The following is a 24418-nucleotide window of genomic DNA, read 5'->3' as shown; positions in this document are numbered from 1 at the left end:
TAGAAACAAAAAGGACATCATCTGGTAAAATTTGTTATCAAAGGTTACATGATGAAATAATATGGATGGATATTTTCCAATTACATCTAGATCAACATATATTTAAGAAAAATAATTGTAAAGAATCCCTTGTAGCTATTACTTTAACAGGAGATTATTAATTTTAAAACATAGAAAAAATAATAATATTACTTATAGCATGAGTTGATTTTTTTATTAATTAAGCACATGTGTATTAGAAATCAATTTTTCAACATATTGTCTCTTAATTTTAATATAGTATGGGAAAATATGTAGTCATATGTTTTGTCTATAATTTATTATTTTATACTTTTAGTTTGATAGTTTTTTTGTTAAAGTAAATTTAAATTTTTGTGTATTATCTGAGTGAGAGCCAAAAAAATTAATATCATAGTTCTGACGGTGAAGTACAATAGAATCTAAAACTGGAAGCCACTCCTAGGTTCAGTTTGAATTTCAAAATAGTTTTTGGGGAAGGAGAATATTTCAACGATTGAAATGCTTTTTCAAAATAAAGTTAAAAATGAAGTCTAGAAATATTTTAAAACATACTATTTATTCAGCAAATAAGGCTTAAAATATATATTTTTCTAAAATTCACGTTGTAGAGAAATGAGACGTATATTTGGCATTTTATATATATATATACTATATAATCTTTTTGTATGATACCTACATATATTGTTGTGACAAAATAAAATAAATAAAAATAAATAAATTTTCATAAGAATGGATAAGGCCAACTCAAATTTTCAGAAAATGATTCTTCTATGATTCTTATTAGAGGTAAAACTAAAGAATATCCATTTATTTATATCTGGAACCCAGATTGCATATCAGACATTAATACAATTGAGTGAGTCCAGAGATTTTTCATGAAAAGAGTCCTCCACTCCTCTGCTCACAACAGAATACCTTATGCCACCAGGCTTGAAATTTTGGGCTTAGACAACTTAGAACTACGCAGCCTTTGGTCTGACCTAAACATAGTACACATAATTATCTGCTACAATGTCCTACCTGTCAATGACTATTTCAGCTTCAACCACAACAATACATGAGCACACAATAGATACAAACTTTAGGTAAACTGCTCCAAACTCGATTACAGAAAATACGATTTCAGCAACTGAGTGGTCAATGCCTGGAATGCACTATCTGATTCTGTGGTTTCATCCCCAAACCCCCATAACTTTAACCTTAGACAATCTACTGTTGACCTCACTCCATTCCTAAGAAATCTGTAAGGGGTGTGCATAAGCGCACCAACGTGCCTACCGTCCAGTAGTGAAATCCAATTTTTTTTACTATCGGTTCTGTGGGTGTGGCTTGGTGGGTGTGGCGGGGAAGGATACTGCAAAATCTCCATTCCCACTCCAGGGGAAGGATACTGCAAAATCTCCATTCCTACCCCACTCTGGGGCCAGCCAGAGGTGGTATTAGCCGGTTCTCCAAACTACTCAAAATTTCCGCTACCAGTTCTCTGAACTGCTCAAAACCTCCACTACCGGTTCTCCAGAACATGTCAGAACCTGCTGGATTTCACCCCTGCTACTGACCTTGTCCTATTGTCCCCCATTTATTAGTATCCATTTCCTGTATTCATAATCATGTTTATACTTATATCTATTATCTTATACATGCTTGATAAATAAAATAATAATATTTCAAGAATTAGTCTATGATTTATATAGCAAGGTTGGGCAGCTAGACTCCAAACCTATGCTGCTGCAAGCTGGAGGCCAATCACCAAGTGATTGGTAATGAGACTGAGTTTTAAAAAGAGAAAAGGAAATAGAATAGATCCTAAGTTAACAATCTTTCCCCTTTATAATAACCTCCTCCAGCCAAATGCATCCTAGTATTTAGAAATTTCACCTGTGCCTTTTTAGGAACATCTTATCATTCCATAACACTGTTTTTTTGGAGACTTAAAATAATTTCAAAATGTTTATTTATTTATTTATTTATTTATTAATCGTATTTATATACCGCCCTATCTCCCGAAGGACTCAGGGCGGTTCACAGGCATTTAAAAACATATAAATATAAATACAGAATAAAAACAATTAAGAAACTTATTTGAAAGCCCGTTAATTAAAATATACAAATAGAACCCAATTAAAACCCATGAATTTAAAACCTAGCTCAGTCCTGCACAATTAAATAAATATGTTTTAAGCCCGCGGCGGAAGGTCCGAAGGTCCGGAAGCTGGCGGAGTCCGGGGGGAAGTTCGTTCCAAAGGGTGGGAGCCCCACAGAGAAGGCCTTGCCCTGGGCGCCGCCAGACGACATTGCCTTGCTGACGGCACCCTGAGGAGACCCTCTGTGAGAGCGCACGGGTCGGTGAGAGGTATTCGGTAGCAGTAGGCGGTCCCGTAAGTAACCCGCCCAATGCCATGGAGCGCTTTAAAGGTGGTCACAAGACCTTGAAGCGCACCCGGAAAGCCACAGGTAGCCAGTGCAGTCTGCGCAGGATGGGTGTTATACGGGAGCCACGAGGGGCTCCATCTATCACCCGCGCAGCCGCGTTCTGGACTAACTGCAGCCTCCGGATGCCCTTCAAGGGGAGCCCCATGTAGAGAGCATTGCAGTAATCCAGGCGAGACGTCACGAGTGCGTGAGTGACCGTGCATAGGGCATCTCGGTCCAGAAAGGGGCGCAACTGGCGTACCAGGCGAACCTGGTAGAACGCTCTCCTGGAGACGGCCGTCAAATGGTCTTCTAGAGACAGCCGTTCATCCAGGAGGACGCCTAAGTTGCGGACCCTTTCCATCGGGGCCAATGACTCGCCACCGATGGTCAGCCGCGGATTGCTGACTGTACCGGGATGCCGCATCCACAACCACTCTGTCTTGGCGGGATTGAGCTTGAGCCTGTTTCTCCCCATCCAGACCCGTCGGCCTCCAGACACCGGGACAGCACTTGATAACCGTTGGGGTGGTCCGTGTAGAAAAGTACAGCTGGGTGTCATCCGCATACAGCTGATACTTCACACGAAACCACTGATGATCTCACCCAGCGGCTTCATGTAGATAAAGAACAGGAGGCGAGAGATCGACCCCGCGGCACCCACAAGTGAGGCGCCTCGGAGTCGACCTCTGCCCCTGTCAACACCGACTGCGACCGGTCGGAGAGATAGGAGGAGAACCACCGATAAACGGTGCCTCCCACTCCCAATCCCTCCAACCGCGCAGCAGGATACCATGGTCGATGGTATCGAAAGCCGCTGAGAGGTCTAATAGGACCAGGGCAGAGGAGCAACCTCATCCCTGGCCCTCCAGAGATCATCCACCAACGCGACCAAAGCCGTCTCCGTGCTGTAACCGGGCCGGAAACCGGACTGGAACGGGTCTAGATAGACAGTTTCATCCAGGTGCAAGGGAAACTGATATGCCACCATACTCTCTACAACCTTCGCCGCAGCGAAGGTTGGAGACCGACGATAGTTACCTAAAACAGCCGGGTCCAGGGAAGGCTTCTTAAGGAGGGGCCTCACCACCGCCTCTTTCAAGGCGGCCGGGAAGACACCATCCACCAAAGAAGCGGTCGTAATCGCCTGGAGCCAGCCTCGTGTGACCTCCCGAGTGGCCAGCACCAGCCAGGAGGGGCACGGGTCCAGTAAACATGTGGTGGCATTCAGCCTACCCAGCAACCTGTCCATGTCCTCAGGAGCCACAGGGTCAAACTCATCCCAAACAATATCGCCAAGACCACCCTCGAACATCTCACCCGCATCACCGCAATCTTGGTCCAACCCATCCCGAAGCTGAACGATTTTATCGTATAGATAAAATGTTGTGTGCTCTGTCTCTCTCCCTCCCCCTCTCTCTCACACACACCTTGGATATTTCTTTCCTCCTCCCCCCCACGTCGCCAGAGACCCCTGGATTCCCTCCCCAACCCCACCTGGCACATACAGGCACCACCCACGGGAGTGACATAGAGTTGGCCATGCCCACTCAGTCACATAACCCAGCCAGCCAGTCCCCCCAACTGATCATTAGGAAGAACCGGTTGTTAAATTATTGCATCCCACCACTGCCTTGATCATTCTCCATAGTGGTGGATATAGCATCCAGGATTACGTCAGAAGTTTTTCCCTTAACATGTAAAATGGGCAAAATGATTTCAAAAGAAAAAATGATAATTCTTCAATTCTTCGCTCTATTTTTATTTAAAATAGTTTAGCTCAGTTCAACATAACACAAGAGCATGTTTATTCTTTCATCAGCAATCCTTATTCAGAGTACATGCAGGCTCACCTTGACCAAAGAAAGCTCTTGATTTTTAACATTTATAAATATTCAGAGTTTCAGAATTGTAATTATTTGATATATATATTTTTTTAGAAAAGATAATGTTTTCTGAACAATATACCTTGCTAAGGATGGAAGGCAGAATTTTTGTTCTAATTTTAATCAGCTTGCTCTTAACTAATTGATATAATAGGTATGAGTTGAATTTCTATACTAAGTTCTAAATTCATACCCTCTCTATATCTTTCTGAAAGCATTTTTCATTATTAATCAGTTGGCATGCATATTTTAAAAAATATGCAGATAAAGAATAAAAAATTCACATGCCCAATTTTTCAAGGTAGCTAATTAATTGAAGGCTAAATCACTTACTTGAGAAGTCAGCTTTTAACTTTAACTTTTTAAATTTAATTTTAGCATATAATCCTTTGACATAATTATAGGGCAAGATGTTTAATATTTATTAATCGATCAGTAATAATTCCAATGCAGTTTTAATCTTGAATAATACAATTACATGTAAATCTGAATATGTTTATGTCATATCTATTATTTTTATAAGCAACGCAATAAACATATCTGATACTTCTTCCCTCTTCTATTTTCCCCACAATAACAAACCTTTGAGATGAGTTGGGCTGAGAGAGAGTTAATGGCCCAGAGTAATCAAGTTTTCAGGTCTAAGGCAAAACTAGAACTCACAGTCTCCTGGTTTCTATCCTGAAACCTTATCTATTAGATTAAACTGTTCACATCTATTTGCCCCTTATTTTTTTTCACTTTGAGTCATGTGCATTTTAGTTCTCGATATTGTCTAAAATAAATTGCTGATAAGGTTTTTTAAAAACATAGTTCCCCAGTATTTCTTTCAGAAATTGCTTTGTGTCTTCATATATCTTCCATTTCATTCAGTTATTATTTTTACCTGTTTTCAAATGATGATTTCTTATTAAACATTTTCAATAATTCATCACTTTCTATTTTATAACAAAATATTATCTACTGGTTTGAGGAATGCTATTTTTTTAAAAAATTCTGTATAAGCATTTCTAAGACATTCAGTGAAACAAAAGTAAATATTTTCTTAAATGTTTATGATACTTCCATGGGCCTTCTAAAGAAAAGAAAGCAGATTATTAATCCACGTAGGTGACTAAGTAACCCCCTAAAGAAGCAGTGTGAAGGTTTGTGAATGTGTTAGGTTAGAAAATTGCAACCCAGAAGGAAAGCTGCAGAAAGATGGCACTCAAGACTCTCCCAAACCTCATATGCCTCACTGGCTGATTGAGTGTCGATGAAACAGTATTGAGTCATTTGGAAAAACAATTGAGAGTATTTGCTGTGGCATATATGGTTTAATGCAAGCAGCTATACTTGTATTGCTGTGACTGTACAGGTAATCCCTGGTTATGAGCATTCCCTTAGCGAATGTTCGAACTTACGCGATAAGCAACCCCTAGCATTTGTGAACAAGGCCCAAAACTACAAATCTATCAGCACCATGGTGGTTGTTCACCCTTACAAACAACCGCAGAGGCTCTACAACATGCATCTTGGACGTTACCAGCCAAAATGGAGCTTCTGAGGGCCAGATCAATTCCTCAGAAGCTCTGTTCAGGTGTCCAAAGGCCTCCACTGGCCCGTTGCAGGCTGAAATGGAGCTTCTCTCCTTTTTTTTTTTTGGTCTAGTGGTGTTTGTTTCTAACATCTAATAAAGAAGCTTTTGTAAGAACATTCTGCAGGCTAAATTCATACATATCCTGCACATCTTCCCTATGCATCTTTTTTTGTTTTGGTTGTAATTTTGCAAACAGATGCTGCTAGCTAAATTCCAAATTATTTGTAACTTCTGAAGCTATTCTGTATCTGATCATCTGCTGTTGCTATGCCAACATAGAAGGAAACAAGAGTATCCTGTGAGGTACATGTGTAGCTAGGATCAAGGCAGCATAATAAAATCTAGAATTCACTCTGCTGATTTCAGCTCAGCAACCACTCAGAAGAGTATTTTGATCTGGAGGTTATACCATAGCTACAATCATTGAGAAGGCTCCATATCACCGTTCTGTTTTCATCAACTGCTTACCTGCAGACATATGAACAATATTTAACCTGACATTTGTATTTGTCTGCACATACGCCAGTAAGCATATAACAGACACTGCCTTTTTTCATTCCATCAATTGGTTAACAATCTGTGGTCCATATCAAAAACCTTAATTCTACTTTACTTAGTAGAATTCCCTGAAATTGCACCTCTAAAATTAAGCAACAACCCATTGAAAAATGAAAGAGAATAACAATATGTGGAACTTCTAGGATTAAAATGCATCTTCCCCACCAAGATAGATATTAGATTTTTTTTCCTCATCTGTATTATTTCTATAAACATCTCAAGACTTACATAATATTCCTTTTTTACTCCCATCAAAAAAAAAACCACACTGTGATGTGGACTAACAGAGAGTGATTGGCCCAAAATCAACCAGCCAACTTTCATGCCTCACAGTTTCCTAGTTTCTAGCCTAGTATTTTACTAGACTAAACTTAATTTTATGAAATCATAGTGCCTTCTTCCAATACAATGATTCATTCTGAAAAAAATAAAGCTGATATAATATGGCTTCAATACTACTCCCACTTCCTAGAAAAGGTAGATTGCTTAGAGGCAAATACAATGAAATCATTGTTGTCTTAAAAAGAGGGGGAAATAAAAAGGGAGAGTAAATAATTTATTAAAACTGCCTCTTTCCTGATTGCATTAATTTGATTTTTTTTTATTTTGGCTGTAAGCTTTATTTTATATTATTTCATTTTACATATTTCCACAAATTTAAAAATCTAAAATCCTTTTTGCAGACTCAATACATTACATGACACTGGATTAAATGCATGATTCTTTTCCTTTCTCTTCTGCAGCTGATTGGCATGCTGTTGGCGTGTTGTCTGTCCCGGTTTATTACTGCCAATCAGTATGAGATGGTGTAACAAGGTGAGATTCTGCACAGCTGCATGCAAGATGCTTTTTTCAGAGTCAGGCAAATGCTTTGCTTTTCACTTGAAGAAAGATAGATTTTATAGCTGCTCTCTCCAGCATGGCCTTTTAATTGCAATCAGCACAACTCCCATCAACCTCAGCCAATGTTATTCTGGATGGTTTATATCAATGAAAAGACGTTCAGTACTGAGTGGTATAAATAATTTGCATTAATGATAAAGCAGAACAAAAAGCATTCTGTAGGGACTATCCTGTATTATAACTTTTCATTGTTTTATTTTAAATTAATAGACAAAAGTAGTTTTTAAAATACTATCTCTACTGATATTCTGGAATGTGTGGTCTCATTCCTATCACTATAAAACTTGGCAACCCTAAACCCATGTTTAAAATCAGTGTAGATAATCCTTAATTTACAACCTCAACTGAGCCCAAAATTTCTGATGCTAAGGAGATAGTTCTTAAATGAATTTTGCCCCATTTTACAACCTTTCTTGCCACAGTTGTTAAGTGAATCATTGCAGTGGCTAAGTTAGAAACACGGTTGTTAAGTGAATCTGGATTCCCCATTGACTTGTCAGAAGGGCACAAAAGATGATCACATGATCCCAGGACATTGAACCATTAAAATATGAATCAGTTGCCAAGTGTCTGAATTTTGGTCACGTAACCATGGGGATGATACAATGGTCATAAGTATGAAAAATGATCATAAGTTACTTTTTTCAGTGCCGTGGTAACTTTGAACGGTTACTAAAAGAACTGTTTAAGTTGAGGACTCCCTGTAATCGAATAGATGTAGATTTAAAAGGTGAAATTTATCCAGACAAGCATTCTTGGCCATGAGAACTATCGATCTAAAATAATTTCATTTGACTCCTTTTAAAAAACCCCAAAGGTACAATTTTAGAGTGCTCTTAGATTTGACTTTCTACCCATTTGATTCCCATTCAGCCAGGAGTATTTTTGTTCAGCATAAGCTTATGCCAGTGGTGGGATTCAGCTGGTTCACACCAGTTTGGTAGAACCAATACCTAATTTTTTGCTGAGTTTGGCAAACCAGTTAGATGTGTTCCAGAAAATCTGTGTTTTCCGGAACACGTCTGGTTTTCATTCAACTTTCTTCTAGGTGGGAGATCCTCCCCAAAAGTCCAAGAGAGGAGCGACGGAAACCAAATGGAGATGCGGCACCTTCGATCATGTCACTCAGGCGAAAACTTTCTTATTTTACTGTAGGAGGCAAGGACAGAGTGGGGTCTGTGCATAAGGCAGCAGCCCAGGGCCAAAGCACCGGTGGAACGTCAAAAAGTCAGGGAGTGTGCTGAAGCGAGTGGGCATCCTGCTGGAATCCTGCCACGTTTAAGTGGTGGCAGATGCCAGCCTTCCCTCCGGTGGGCCTGGGCAGCTGCTGGACGGCAATGGGTCCATTTCAGTGCCTGGTGCCCAGATGCCCTTGCTTCCCCCAAGCATTTCATTGCTAACCTGATTTCTAGTTCCGTTGCGTTGCGTCTCCATCACAGTTCTCACCGTCATGTGCAGGGAAACAAAAGTTTGTTGGACTGAAAAAAAAAGTTCAATCAATGAATTCCAACTTCGCGAGATTTTGTTTTCGTGAGAAGTTGGAATTGATTGAACTTTTTTTTTTTAGTCCTACAAACTTTTATTTCCCTACACACGATGGCGAGAAACATGACAGAGAAACGTGATGGAGCTGGAAATCAGGTTAGCAAAGAAATGCTTGGGGGAAGTGATGGTATCTGGCCGATGGTGGGTGGGGCAAGCTCCACAGCACTTTGCTGCAATGGAGAAATGTAAAATGGAATGGCTGGCATGCGAGGAGGAATTCGAGCAGGGAGAAGAAAGGGAAAGTAGCCTCTTTCACTTGCGCCAGTTGCTCCATTTCACATTTCTCCATTGCAGCAGAGTATCTAGGATTCACTCTGACAGCAGGAGGATAATTTAACAACCAGTTCACCCAGGGTCAGGTTGGCCATTGCAGGAGGCTCGTCCCGCATGTGCAGCGGAGTTGGAGGACAGGGATGGGCCATGCTTCCCACGAAATCCAACCTGACCCTGGGTGAACCACTTGTTAAATTGTTTGAATCCCACCACTGGCTCATGCCTATTCACAGAGAAATTGGATCCTTATCATAGCTACTCATGTTTCTTACACCTACGATAATATGCCCTGCAAGGAAACTGTTCCATGGCCTTCATCATAGAATAGAAGCTTGAGCAGGACCCCAATGCAGCAGTAAACATTCCAAATACTTAGATTAAATAAAAATGGCAAAAGGAGTTACAAGATATCGGAGGAGAAGCAGGACAGATTCACCAAAAAGCTAATAAGAGTTGAAATTTTAAAAAAGGCAAGAGATGATGGATAGATTTAGAATATTTTTTAACATGGTGGTTATTCTAATAAGTGTTAGAAAAAAGTAGAAAGTAGAAACTGGGAAAATAATTGTATACTGAAATATAATAGACCATATTATGATTACTATGTATACATAAGTTTTAGAAGTTGAAAAAGTATGATTATGAATATTTAAATGGTAATATTACTATTAGAATTGTATGCAAATATATTGACACAGATAACACACTGTCCACTAAACACTTATGGATGTTAAAGAAAAAATTATAAATAAAATAATTATTAAAAAAGCCATTCCAAATGGAACCAGAATGTTTAGAGCAAGTCCACTGCATGCCAGTCTATTCTGGACACAGAATGCGGTTTATTGCTTTTGAAGCCATCAGTGTTTTAGATCTATTCTGAATGCCTAGTGATCTGTTTAGTTTATCCAAAGTGGTATATGAGCATATAGATCAGTGCCTGAATCCTTGTATGAATTTGCTTTTAATTCAGTGGAGGAGTAGATTCACACAAAAAACATATGTGAGGGGTCCTTGGTGCTCCCTGAGTTTGATTGTTTGCTTGCAGACACATTTCATTATCCAAATTAGTTAACATAGAATAGAATAGAATAGAATTTTTTATTGGCCAAGTGTGATTGGACACACAAGGAATTTGTCTTGGTGCATATGCTCTCAGTGTACATAAAAGAAAAGATACGTTCATCAAGGTACAACATTTACAACACAATTGATGTTCAATATATCAGTATAAATCATAAGGATTGCCAGCAACAAGTTATAGTCATACAGTCATAAGTGGAAAGAGATTGGCGATGGGAACTATGAAATGATTAATAGTAGTGCAGATTCAGTAAATAGTCTGACAGTGTTGAGGGAATTATTATATCCTGTAACATCACTAGCAATGATGATGTCACGTAATGTGGGTAATGAAATGTCTGCAAGGAAACGACAAAGCTCAGAGAACACCAAGGACCCCTCAGGAGGAATTCCTGAGGACATAGAAGCTGTTGCATTCATAGGAAACCTGTGTGCAGGACATGATCAAATAGAAACAGTGAAGTCAATGGCTTAGTCCAATGTTTCCAGGGATTATAATATTGTAATTTCATTGCCAGTAACAGTTGTTTGTATACAGAAACAATATGTACTGTTAAGACACTGAAGTCAATTCAGGACTTCTATACATAATGGTCTATATTACATCATTCCCATGGATTAAATAGAGCTAGATCTTGAGTTCTTAATTATTCATTAAAAACATCTACCATATGACAAAAACCATTTTAAAATTAGTGATTTCCTTAGTGGTTTTACAGGAGTACTACTTAAAGGAATCACCAAAGTTGCAATGCAAGAAGAAATATTCATTAGCTGTCCCTTGAGGTTGTAGTGTGAGAGAAATTATTACCAATATATTGGGTTGTTTGCTTCCAGAGAAATTTCACCAATTTCTTTGGTGAATTAGTTGATTTCTCCATCAGTCACCTGGAAGAAAATTTATTTACATATAGTCCTCGATTTACAACAGTTCATTTAGTGATCATTCAAAGTTACAAAGGCACTGAAAAAAGTGACTTATGACTGTTTTTCACACAACTGTTGCAGCATTCCCTGTTGTCACGTGATCAGAATTCAGATGCTTGGCAACTGATTCATATTTATGACAATTGCAGTGCCCTGGGGTCATGTGATCAGATTTTGCAACCTTGTGACAAGCAAAGTCAGTGGGGAATCCAGATTCACTTAACAACCATCTTACTAACTTAACAAATGACATGATTCACTTAACAACTGTGGCAAGAAAGGTTGTAAAATGGGGAAAACTCACTTAACAAATGTTTCACATCAACATATATTTTGGGCTCAATTGTAACTCGAGGATTACCTGTATACAATAGAAATCTTATGACTGATGGAAATGAAAACAGTAATTATTCTCTTTCTTTCTGTACATCTCCAGGAGTATGAAATACAGTACCTGTTTTCAATCAGGAACTAGAAATTTCTTGGAAGACTTCTAAAGAATGTTAGAGCACACATAACACAACTACACGTATACACACCTAAAGACAACACTTTCTCAACTTTGTACCATGCATAATGTACCATTCTGTGAAGTACTGCCATGCCACAAAAAGTAGCTTGAACCATTGAGCATCCAGTACTGTACACTCCATCTCAACAACTGTGCATATGATGGCACTGTATGTTTGTTCTTGATCAGACAGTAGTTGCATTGTCAAGTTAGCAGAGGTAATTCATTGACAGCAATGATTAGGCTGTGCATGTAGTGACTGGAAGGCACCATTAGCCTTTCATCATGGTTAATAAATGTTGCACACATCCATATTAAGCCTGTATAGAAAAATATATATTATTTTGATTTATGAAGTTTTTAATTTCTCGATTTTGTTTATAGCTTTTACTAAAGTTTGTCAGTTTATCTAATCTCCCCTTTCCAACCACTGCCCAAAATAAGAAAAAATCAATTACATAACTTGGGGAATACTTGAAAATAAATGTGCAAAATCTGGTTGAGGGAAATTAATGTATTAATATTCTGCTACATCTTTCATTCTTGATCAGTGTTGTATGCTAGTGTTTTTGCCAATAGACTTTGTCTAGTGCATTTTGCCTCAGAATCTGAACTTGTGTAATACTGTTACTAAGGTTGTTGTTTGCTTACTGTGAAGCCAGTAATTTTGCTTTCTTTGATTAAATAATTATGAGTCAGATTGTACTCTAATGCAACTTTTTTCTTATGCCCTTCTTTCTGTTTTATTCTTCTTTTGCATTGAAGTTGTCACAAAATTCATTGTCAAATCAATCAAAGTAATAATAACAAAGAGAATGTGTGGAATATTTTTCAGGATGGGGAACAAAAGTTTAAGACCTTTTTAAAAAACCTAGAATTTTTTTTAATAAGGCCTCTGTCTAGCATGCCGACAAGAATGCATTGATATTGTATTTGTGATATACATATTAATAAATGGAACCATTACAGATTTCTACTGGCGTCCCTCTATTTTTACATTATTGATATCTTGTTTTCAGTGTCAGTGTTATAAAAGTATGTGCTTTAAAACATGTCTGAAAATAGGATTGCCAGCATGTTCTAAAGTGTATGATGTTCTTTTTTCCCTAATAACCATGTTAGTATTACATATTCCTTTAGTTCAGCTATTATTTACCATATGCAACCTGACTTAGTGCTTGGTTTTGCCATTAAAGTAGGCTTTTCAGTGACACTCTGTGAAATACAAGAGCAAGATGTTAGTTTTGGTTTCATCTGAAGATAAAGGATCATCTAGATAACTCTAATAAAAGAGAGATTGTCATGTGTGATTTGTGATTGCACTCCTCTCAAGTTTTTATAAACATTAGGCACTAAAATCCACTGTCTTCTCTCTCTCTCTCCCCCCGCCCCCGCCTGCACTCCTTCCTTTGTTCTCCAGTGAACAGAACTAGAATCTTGAATCAACAATTGAGGTCAGGTTCTGAGGAATCTCTGGTCAATTTTGCAGGTTCATTATGTTGCTTGCATTGAAGCTCAAACTGAGAATCCTGGTTCCTGAGAATCAGTGGAGAAAAGGGCATGTTAGAATGCTGGGCTTTGGGGCTAAAACACATGCAGCAATGTGTGTAAATTTTCAGGATGATTTGCCCCATGAGCGATACTGATGCTGAATGGAATAATTTCATTTTTGTGTGCCATATTTGGCTAGTTCCCTGGAAGGAACTAGAACCTATTTATTCTGGCTGCAATGCAAAATTGGGGGAAAAGGAGGTTTCAGCAACAATTACTTTTGGTTACAGTAATTGTTGTGGTCTGCCAGCAGCCTGCTGGCAGCGGAGTCGGAGAGTGAGGAGGCTGGAGAGGACAATGGGCCAGTCCTGGAGTCAGGGGAAGGCCAGGGCCATCTGGGAGCGATGTGCGGACTCCGGAGCCTCCAGAGGCGGACAGCAGAGAGGCAGAGGAACAGGAGGAGCCCCATAGATCCTCTCCTATCCCCATAGATCCTGATAGATCCTCTCCTATCCCCTTCTCTCCCTCAGGCTTGCCCCATGGAAGCCTCTCCCCTTTTCTCCCTCAGTCTGGCCCCACAGAAATGTCTCCTATCCTATCCCCTACTTTCCCTCAGGCTTTCTAGCCCCTTCTCTCTATGAGGCTTGCCCCACAGAACCCTGTCCTATGCTATCCCATTCTCTCCAGAGTTATTTTCAAGTTGGGGGGAGGAGGAGGAGTACGTCTAAATAATTAGCATCAGAGCGTGTTATAATAATATAGGAAATACTAATGCTCTGATGGTCATTTTGAAAAATCCTTTCTTAGTGAGCACCTAGAAGCTAAGAGGAACATAAGTAGCAAATTTCAAGTTTTTTGGCTTTATGGCTCTGAAGATTTCGTGATTAATAATAATAACAACAACAACAACAACAACAACAACAGAGTTGGAAGGGACTTTGGAGGTCTCCTAGTCCAATCCCCTGCCCAGGCAGGAAACCCTACACCATTTCAGATAAAAGGCTATCCAACATTTTCTTAAAAATTTCCAGTGTTGGAGCATTCCCAACTTCTGCAGGCAAGTTGTTCCACTGATTAATTGTTCTAACTGTCAGGAAATTTCTCCTTAGTTCTAAGCTGCTTCTCTCCTTGATTAGTTTCCACCCATTGCTTCTTGTTCTACCCTCAGGTGCTTTGGAGAATAGTTTGACTCCCTCTTCTTTGTGGCAACCCCTGAGATATTGGAACACTGCTATCATGTCTCGCCTAGTCCTTCTTTTCATTAAACTAGGCATACCGAGTTCCTGCAACCGTTCTTCATATGTTTTAGCCTCCAGTCCCCTAATTATCTTTGCTGCTCTGCTCTGCACTCTTTCTAGAGTCTCAACATCTTTTTTACATTGCCACAATGTGTGTGTGGTTTTCGCTTTTATATATATAGATACCTGCTATTAGCACCTGACAACCTTGGCAGTTACTATGATCCTATTATTAAAAATAGAAATGATTGTTACCATTACCCACAACTCTTGCTGTTGTTGTTGATGTTAATATTGTTTTGCTTTATTTTCAAAATTAATGCTTTAATTTTGGATGTGTGTGTATTTATTAATGGTCTGGGACAGTATGGAATGCATAATGCTGGTTAGATCCACTTCATTCATATGTCATTTAGTAACAAACAGCTAAGAGAAGAGAGAGTGTATCATAGGGCACTTTGCCCAGAGGAGCTCATTACTTAGAGGCAACCCTTTTTTCTAACATTTTCCAGAAGAGAAATAAAAACAGCTTAATTAAATTAATAGAGCAAAACTAGAGAGAGAGGCATGCATTTAATGATGAAAGAATTACTGTATGTCCATAGAAAAAAGTGGACTTTCAGTACTTGACTGAACTCTGTTCTTCCCTGAGAATTGATCAAGCTGATGGAAGCAGAGCTATATGAAGCTTCAAGAAAGATGTCCTATTGCAGTGAATCTGCCAATATGAGTAGGAGTGGGGTGATGCCTTGTTTACTGTCTCTGCTTTGTATTCTTTAACAGCTTAACTGGCACCAGCATTTAAGAGTTGGCATCAACATTTCCATTCTTCTTGTGCATGCCACAAACTTCCTCGGATGTATTTCAGGATCAATTTGCAATTAAAGCTAAATAAAGATGAGAAACTTAGCTTGTACACTGCAAGGCAAAGATCTGGATACAGATTATATGTGAATATTGGTACTGAAACCTCAACAACTCTTCTGCTTTTTCACGAAGCAATTTAAGAAAGTGGATGACTTGCAGAACAGTAGAATGGGATCCCCTTGCAAAGAAGTATCTGGAATCCCTTGAGGAAAACTAATGAAGCATCTCCTTCCTTTTCTCTTGTGCTTCTAACACATAGCATTTTATACATGTGCAGTTAATCCTATCACTCTTCCAATATCTGCCAACATCTAGAAAGGAATAAAGGAATAACTAGAAGTCACCATGGGTTTGTTAAAAACAGATCATGCCAAACCAATCTTATTTCATTCTTCAACATAGTGACTAAATTGGTAGACCAGCGAAATACTGTGGACGTAATATACTTAGACTTCAACAAGGCATTTGACTAAGTATACCACAACCTACTTCTTGGTAAGCCAGAAAAAGTGGGATAGATAGCATCACCATCAGATGGATTTCTAACTGGCTGACAAACCCTACTCAACAAGTAGTCCTTAATGGTACTACATCTACATGGAGGGAAGTAAACAGTGGGGTACCACAAGGTTCCATCTTAGGCACAGTACTCTTCAATATCTTCATAAACAACTTACATGAGGAAATAGAAGGGGAACGTACCAAATTTGTGGATGATACTAAGCTGGCAGAGATAGCCAACACCCTAGATGATAGGCTCAAGTTCCATATGGATCTTGACAGACTTGAACACTTTGTTGTTGTTAGTTGCGAAGTTGTGTCCGACCCATCGCGACCCCATGGACAATGTTCCTCCAGGCCTTCCTGCCCTCTACCATCCTCTGGAGTCCATTTAAACTCATGCCTACTGCTTCAGTGACTCCATCGAGCCACCTCGTTCTCTGTCGTCCCATTCTTCTTTTGCCCTCAATCTTTCCCAGCATTAGGCTCTTCTCCAGTGAGTCCTTCTTTCTCATTAGGTGGCCAAAGCATTTCAGTTTCATCTTCAGGATCTGGCCTTCTAAAGAGCAGTTAGGGTTGATCTCCTCTAGAACTGACTTGTTCGTTCGCCTTGCAGTCCAAGGGACTCGCAGGAGTCTTCTCCAGCACCAGAGTTCAAAGGCCTCAATTCTTTGGCGCTCAGCCTTTCTTATGGTCCAACCTTCACAGCCATACATTGCAACTGGGAAAACCTTGAACAGACTTGAACACTGGGCCCTATCTAATAAAATGAAATTCAATGTAGAGAAAGGTAAAGTCTTACACTTAGGCAAGAAAAACCAACATATAGACTGGATGAAACCATGCTTAATAGCAAGAGGGATCTTGGAGTCTTCTTGGACAACCAATTAAATATGAGCCAACAGTATGCAGCAGCAGCCAAAAAAGCCAATGCAATCCTAAATTGCATTAACAGAGGGATACAATCAAAATCAAATGAGGTACTAATGCCACTCCATAAAGCCATAGTAAGACCACCTAGAATACGGCATCTAGTTTTGGTCACCAAACTAAAAAATGTTGAGACTCTAGAAAGAGTGCAGAGAAGAGCAACCAAGATGATTAGGAGACTGGAGGCTAAAACATACAATGAATGGTTGCAAGAACTGGTCATGGCTAGTCTAGGGAAGAGAAGGACCAGGGGAGACATGATAGCAGCATTCCAATATTTGAGGGGCTCCCAGGAAAGGAAGGGGTCAAGCTATTTTCCAAAGCATCTGAAGGCCAGTCAGGGAATAATGGATGGAAACTAAACTAGGAGAGATTCAACCTGGAAATAAGGAGAAATTTTCTGACAGCAAGAGCAATCAACCAATGGAAGACTTGCCTTCAGAAGTTGTGGTAGCTTCATCACTGGAAGCTTTCAAAAAGAGACTGGATTGCCATCAGTCAGAAATGCTGTAGGGTCTCCTGCTTGGGCAGGGGGTTGGAGTAGATGACCTACAAGGTCCCTTCCAAACTCTGTTAATCTGTTAAACTCTCCAAAAATATCAGGTCAACGCTTTTGAAAACCAGCTCACTTTTCAGCAGCACAAAAAGGCAAAAAATTTCCCCCATTTTCTGAAGAAAATAGTCAAAATGCTAAAAGTCTTTTTACTGCACATGATTAAATGTTTCCATTCAAGATCACTTCAAGACTTTCAGTTATTCAGTGATTTTTCAGATTTAAATATTTACTAGTACTTTGAAATAGTGTTTTTCAATGTATTTAAAGTACAACCAGACGATATGATAAACTATAGCCAAATTATGTAGCAGTGCTAATGAAATCAGGAAAAAATATAAATAATAATGAATAAACAAATAATATCTGAATCACTATTTTTTCTGTGTTCCTCTTCCTCTCAACCCTCATTTCCTCTTCATTCATATATGTTTCATGATTTGACTCTTATTCATTTGCTTTAGATAACTAAACTACTTCAGCATACATTCGTGTTCATTCCACATTAATATGGCACCTATTTTAACATACACTTTAACATACACTTCTTATGCATCCATTACTATTTAATTCAATCTACAAAGTGGGTGGAAGACTTTTTTTATATTTTCTCTTTTTCCTATTTTTCAGTCAACATTCAGTCCTTACAACAGATTGCATGTTGCCCATTACTTCTCTATCAACATTGCTCATCTTAAAATTTATTCCTCCATGAAAATGCAGCATTTCTATTTGTACGTAAACTTAGCTTTGTTCACTGGGGTTTACTATCAGAAAGTGTACCTAAGATAATAATTTCAGACTGAGCAAGGCAGAGCTACAGAAGCATTGAAATAATGAAGGAAATCTGCTTGCATTCACTGCCTAGGGAAGCCATAATGAGGTTGTATTCAAGCAGCCAAGCACTTCAACAGATTACAGTGTTGGCCTTATTTCCATTTATTTAAAAGATGGATTGAAGTCTACATTATGGCTCAGAAGCAGTGGGGTAAATTGGCATAAGAACCTTCTAAAATAAGATGGAAACCACAAGAATGGAAATATGCATGGAAATTCATGCAAACCTTCATGAAGACAAAATATGGAAGACAAAGAAGGCAACTGTGACTCCTCACAGACTATCTGCTTAGCTTTCCAGTTTCCACTCAATGCAGTGCCGTGAAACAAATGTAAAGGCACAGCTAATATAAATACATTATTCTTGGCAGTTCAGATTTCAAACAATATTATTTTTGAAAGAGTGGCTTCATGGTTTTTTTCATTTTTATCTTAGAAGAAAGTGGCATCTAGATTGCACCAAGACTCCTAAATAAGAGCTTTCTTCTAAAGACCTGATTGCAGTCTAAAAATGGAAGTGTACTGCCTGGTGGCCATGTCACCAGAAAGCACTGGCAACCTTTTTTTGGAGGAGAAGAAGCTATCTCTGCTCACAGAAAGAATGGAAGCATAAAAAGCAATTCAGAAGGAATCCTACACTCAGCGCTTTGGAAAATAAAAGTGAAGAGGGAAATGCATTTTCTGATTGCAAGACACTAGACTTTCAGCAAAATTAATGTTCATATTCAAGGTTTTGGTTTCTTGTCTGGTCTACCTTAAACACCTGACAAGAATTGAAAAGGTTGCTTGTTAGGATTTTATCTAACTCTTTATCTATTAATTCTTCATAAAAACCCTGTAGTTTAATATCTTTCTCGAATCTAGACTGTATCTGCACATGTGAATACCATGTTATATTTTAAGTTCCCCTTCTTTATTTAAAATATCTTTATATCTGAAAATGTTTCCCATATTAATAATATTTGGGTGAATCAATGCTTCCATCATTGAAAGCCATGCCAATAATAATGCATTCCTTATATAGTGTCTCGGAAAATATCCATGTATCTTATTTTTCCCATAGCATAAAAATGCATGCTATCCCAGTTGTAAATCATGTCCTTTCAAAGTCAATAATCTTATATTCCTCAATACAATCCATTCTTTCATCCATGCTAAAACTGCAGCCTGATAGTACAATTCCCAGTTTTGTAGTCCAAAGCCTCCTCTACTTCTTATGTCTTGCATCATTTTCAAACCAATTCTTGCTTTTTCCCTTGCCAAATATACTTATGTATTATTTTATTAAGTTCCTCAAAATATTTCTTTTCGGGATTGTCTGGAATAAATATAATAATATTGGTAATATATCCATTTTAATTGTTGCTACTCTTCCTACTAGGGATAATTGCAGATTCTTCCACTTTTCCTGATCTACTTGGATTTGCTTCATCAACTTATGATAATTGTCTTCCTTAATTGTTAAACATCTTGCTGTCAACTGGATACCTAAGTATTTAACTTTCTTTGCTATCTAAATGTCTACACTTTTTTCTAATTTTTATTTTTTTTTGCTTTTCTGTGAGATTTTTAACTAAAATCTTAGTTTTCGCTTTATTTATTTTCATGCCTTCAACTTCTCCATATTCTTTTTTTCTTATTATTAATTTAGGCCCAGTTGTTAATAGGTCTTCTAGAATGAAGGCTAAATCATCTGCAAACGCCTATAGTTTATATTGTTCCTCCATGCCTTTTATCTCTGTATCTTGTCTAATATTTCTATCTAGTACTTCCAACATCAATATAAACAATAATGGAGACATCCTTGTCTTGTGCCTTTCTTAATACTTACTTTCTCAGTCATATCTCCATTTACTATCACTTTTGCAGTTTGTTTATGATATATCACCTTAATCATTTTAACAAATCTCTCTCCAAAGTCCATCTTTTTTAACTATGCTAGCATAAATTGCCAATTCATGTTGTCAAATTCTTTGTGTGCATCTAGGAAGATCAATGCAATTTGCTTCTCTGGATGTGCTTCATAATACTCCAAAGTGTTCAGAATTATTCTCATGTTATCTTTAATTTGTCTCTTAGGTAAAAAACCATTTTGATCTGGAGGTATGAATTGGTTTAAAAACTGTTTTAGTCTTTCTGCAGTTATTGACGCAAATATTTTATAGTCCACATTTTTATTAATTTAAGGCCCTGTTGTTAATGGGTCTTCCAGAATGAAGGCTAAATCACCTGCAAACACCTATAGTTTATATTGTTCCTTTTTAATCTCCATGTCTTTTATCTCTGTATCTTGTCTAACATTTCTATTTAGTTCTAAACCATTTTGATCTGAATGTACGAATTGGTTTAAAAACCATTTTAGTCTTTCTGCAATTATTGATGCAAATATTTTATTAATTTAGGCCCTGTTGTTAATGGGTCTTCCAGAATGAAGGCTAAATCACCTGCAAACGCCTATATTTTATAGTCTGCATTTAACAAGGATATCAGTCTGTAGTTTTTTATTTGTTGTAAGTCTGCTTCCTCTTTTGGTATGAGGGTAATATATGCTTCCATCCATGAATTTGGTACCTCTGCTTCTAACAAAAGTTCATTAAATACTTCCAACATTGGTTTGCTCAAAGTTTCTTGCAATTCTTTATATAGTTCAGATGGTAGACCATCCGGTCCAGGTGTCTTCCCATTTTTTTGCCTCTTAATTGCGTCTGTTAACTCCGTCATAGATATACGTTCATCTAGTGCTGTTTTAACTGTTTCAGGTATTTTTGGTAACTCCGTTTTTTCCAAATATTGTTTTATTTTCTCTTCTGATATTGACTCTTGCTCATATAATTTCTTACAATAGTTTTGAATCACTTTCTTTTCCTCTTCATTTTGGTAGTGAATTTCTCATCCATTGTCCATTAATTTGTCTATCAATTTATTTTTTTCTCTTTTTTTAATTTATATGCCAGCCATCTTCCTGGTTTGTTAGCATTTTCAAAAAAAGTTTTGTTTAACACTTTTAATTTTCATGCTAATTCTTCTTTGTCCATTAAGCTCATCCTCAATCCTAACAGGAACAGAAGAGAAGGTAATAAAGAAACTCTATCATTATCTATTGGGTAAATTGGAAAAGAAACTGGCAATTTATGATAGAACAACTGCAGATAATGGAATTTGGAGAGAGATTTATAAATACCATAAAAACAATCTATGAGAGACAATCAGCTAAGATAATGATGAATGGAGAAATGACAGAAAATGTTAAAATAACAAAGGGTACAAGACAAGGATGTCCTTTATCGCCATTGTTATTTATCTTGACTTTAGAAGTTCTAAGTAGAAATATTAGACAAATGAAGAGATAAAAGGGATGAAAATTAAAAAAGAAGAGTATAAATTGCAAACCTTTCTTGGTGATTTAGTATTCATTTTGGAAGAACTTCGAACAATGGGCCCCAAATTATTAGAACAAATAGCTATGGAAAGGTGTCTAAAAATAAACAAAGAGAAAATGAGAATATTGGTGAAAAAATCACAGAAAAACAAAAGAAGAGATAAAAGAGAAATTAGATATACAAGTTGTGAAAAAAGTTAAATACTTAGGAATGTACCTAATGTCAAGTTGTGTAACAATAAAAGAGGATAACAACTACAAACTGAAGGATCAAATTGAGATAGATTTGGAGAAATGGAAAAACTTGCAACTTTCATTTATGGGAAGGATTGCAACAATTAAGATGAATATATTACCGAGACTATTATTCTTATTTCAGACAGTACCAATAAAAATTGAACAGACTTACTTTCAACATCTAAATAAGATAATAAGGAAATTTATATGGCAAGGGAAAAAAGCAAGAATAAGTGTAAAAATGTTACAGGATGCGAGGCTACACAGAGGATTTGGACTGCCAAATTGGAAACTATATTACCAGGCAGCAGCATTGATTTGGATGAAGAAATGGGTTGAATTAAGAAATACAAGACTATTAACTTTGAAAGGACATGATTTACAATTGGGGTGGCATGCATTTTTATCATATGGTAGAAGTAAGATGCATACGTACTTTCACAGACATTATATAAGAAAAGCATTACTATTGGTATGGAAGAAAGTTAGAGACAAATATTATTTGAAAATACCAATATGGTTATCAACAATGGAAGCTTTAATAGACTCAAATATTTTTAATTTTAGAAATATTGTTAGATACAAGAGTTAGACAAGGCGGAATTGAAGGGGAAACAAGAACTGGAAGAACAGGGCATTGGGATGGATTGGTATATGTATATGCAAATACAAACAAGGTATGAAAAAGATATTAATCTATATAGTATCTATTTAGAAAGGACAGAGCTGGATAGGATACTCATGGGAACAGAGGATAAACTAATTTTAAAAAATTATAACTTTTTATTGGGTATTGAACTAGAGGAAGAATAAGTAAAGGAAACAATGATAGCCTGGGCAAAGAATTTTGAATATTCAGCTGATCTAGAAAAATGGCAACAGTTATGGGAAAGGAATACAAATTAACTGTCTACAGCATATAAAGAAAATCAATATAAAATGTTTTATAGATGGCATATGCCCCCTGAGAAACTGGCAAAAATGTTTAAAGATAAATCAGCTAAACGTTGGAAATGTCACCAGTTACCAGGATCTTAAGTGGTGGACATTACCAGGATATGTGGTGGACATGCCCAGAAGCTAAAAACTATTGGAATAAAATTAGGATATGGATAGAAGAAATGATACAATAACATATTGATTTAAAACCAGAGCTGTTCCTATTGGGTATCCTTCCAGAAAAAATTAGCAAAGAAAATATTTATTTGATTATACATGTAATAACAGCTGCAAGGATTATTTTTGCGCAAAATTGGAAAGCAGAATACCTTTCTAAAGAAATACCTTTAGAAAAAGGAAGTAATAAAAAAAATTAGAATGTGCAGAAATGAATAAATTAACTTTGATAATTAAAGAAAGAGAAGATTCAGAATATTTTAAGATATAGGATCAATTTTACCATTGGCTGGAAAAGAGATATAGATAAACTAATTAATAGTTATGTAAGAGAATGGTATAATTAGAATAGTGTATGTTTGGAGAAATGTTGTAATAGATTAAGCATAAATGAAGACAGAAGAAACAACAAAAAGATGAAGATATGGAGAAAACACCAAGATGTCACATGGAAGGAATGACTGATATATTATGTGTTTGTTTGTGTATAAAATAAAATAAAATAAATCAAAAAAATAAAATTGGAAGAGGAACAAGTAAAAGAGACAATGATAGCATGGGTGAAAAACTTTGGTTACACGATAGAATTAGATAAATGGCAGAAATTATGGGATAGGAATTATAAATTAATGATGTCAACTGCATGTAAAGAGAATTTGTATAAGATGCTTTACAGATGGCATTTACAACTGGCGAGGTTGGCAAAGATGTTTAAAGATAAATCAGCTAAATGTTGGAAGTGTCACCAACTACCTGGATCTTACTATCATATATGGTGGACAGGTGAAGAAGCAAAGAAGTACTCGACAAAAATTAAGATATGGTTGGAAGAGATGATAAAACAACGTATTGAGTTGAAACCAGAAATATTTCTGTTAGGACTTTTACCTGAAACCTATAATAAAGAGAATGTATATTTAATTATTCATGTATTAACTGCAGTTAGAATTGTATTTGCATAACATTGGAAAAGTGGAGAGATTCCCATTGAAGAGAAGGTGATAGGGAAAGTATTAGAATGTGCAGAAATGAATAGATTAACATTAGCAACTAAGGAGAAAGAGCAAACTGAATATTATATGATATGGGAGTATTTTACCAATGGTTGGAGAATAAAAATGGAGCTTGGAAATGAAGAAGACAAAAAAAAAATAAGCAGAAAATATAAAGATAGAGATATAAATAAGAGGAAAATTGTTAGTATATGTATGAAGAGAATAATGATATTTGATGACAATGTGGTATTATTACTAAAAGATATTAAGAAGAAAATGGAGAGTTTTACAATATTTAAATGTCTAACATGACTGTGAAAGATGTGATAAAAGAGGAATGATATAGCACAGAGATGTTTGTGCCAAGATGACACATTGCATAAGGAAAGATGAAATGTTTTATCTTTGTATTTAAAAAATAAAAAAAAAATTACCAAAAAAGAAAAAAAGAATTGATAAGGTTGCTTCATATGCAGACAGTTCCCTGTGCAAATAGGACTTCCAGAGGTGTCTGGCAGCTATAGTACTCTTTGTCTCCTTAAATTGCCTCAAGCTATACTGTATGTTTTGTTTGGT

The 24418-nt window shown here is 37.1% G+C and overlaps 1 protein-coding gene across 3 annotated transcripts in view; it reads left to right on the top strand.

The window, feature by feature from the left end:
• The window catches only part of TSPAN7 (tetraspanin 7), a 231418-nt gene extending 218758 nt beyond the window's left edge, over nt 1-12660 (top strand). For 2 of the 3 annotated variants that reach the window (XM_058186596.1, XM_058186593.1), the window contains 2 exons: nt 7200-7272; nt 11624-12660. In XM_058186596.1, the coding sequence (XP_058042579.1) occupies nt 7200-7268 (69 nt within the window). In that variant the 3' untranslated portion in view covers nt 7269-7272; nt 11624-12660. Of the gene's footprint in view, nt 1-7199; nt 7273-8407; nt 8798-11623 lie in introns of those variants that run through there. The other variant, XM_058186594.1, reaches the window with a different exon arrangement.
• Nucleotides 12661-24418: the final 11758 nt, after the last annotated feature.

This window comes from Ahaetulla prasina, chromosome 5, assembly GCF_028640845.1.
Source record: "Ahaetulla prasina isolate Xishuangbanna chromosome 5, ASM2864084v1, whole genome shotgun sequence".
Classification (NCBI taxonomy): domain Eukaryota; kingdom Metazoa; phylum Chordata; class Lepidosauria; order Squamata; family Colubridae; genus Ahaetulla; species Ahaetulla prasina.
This window is presented reverse-complemented; position numbering and strand designations above follow the sequence as displayed.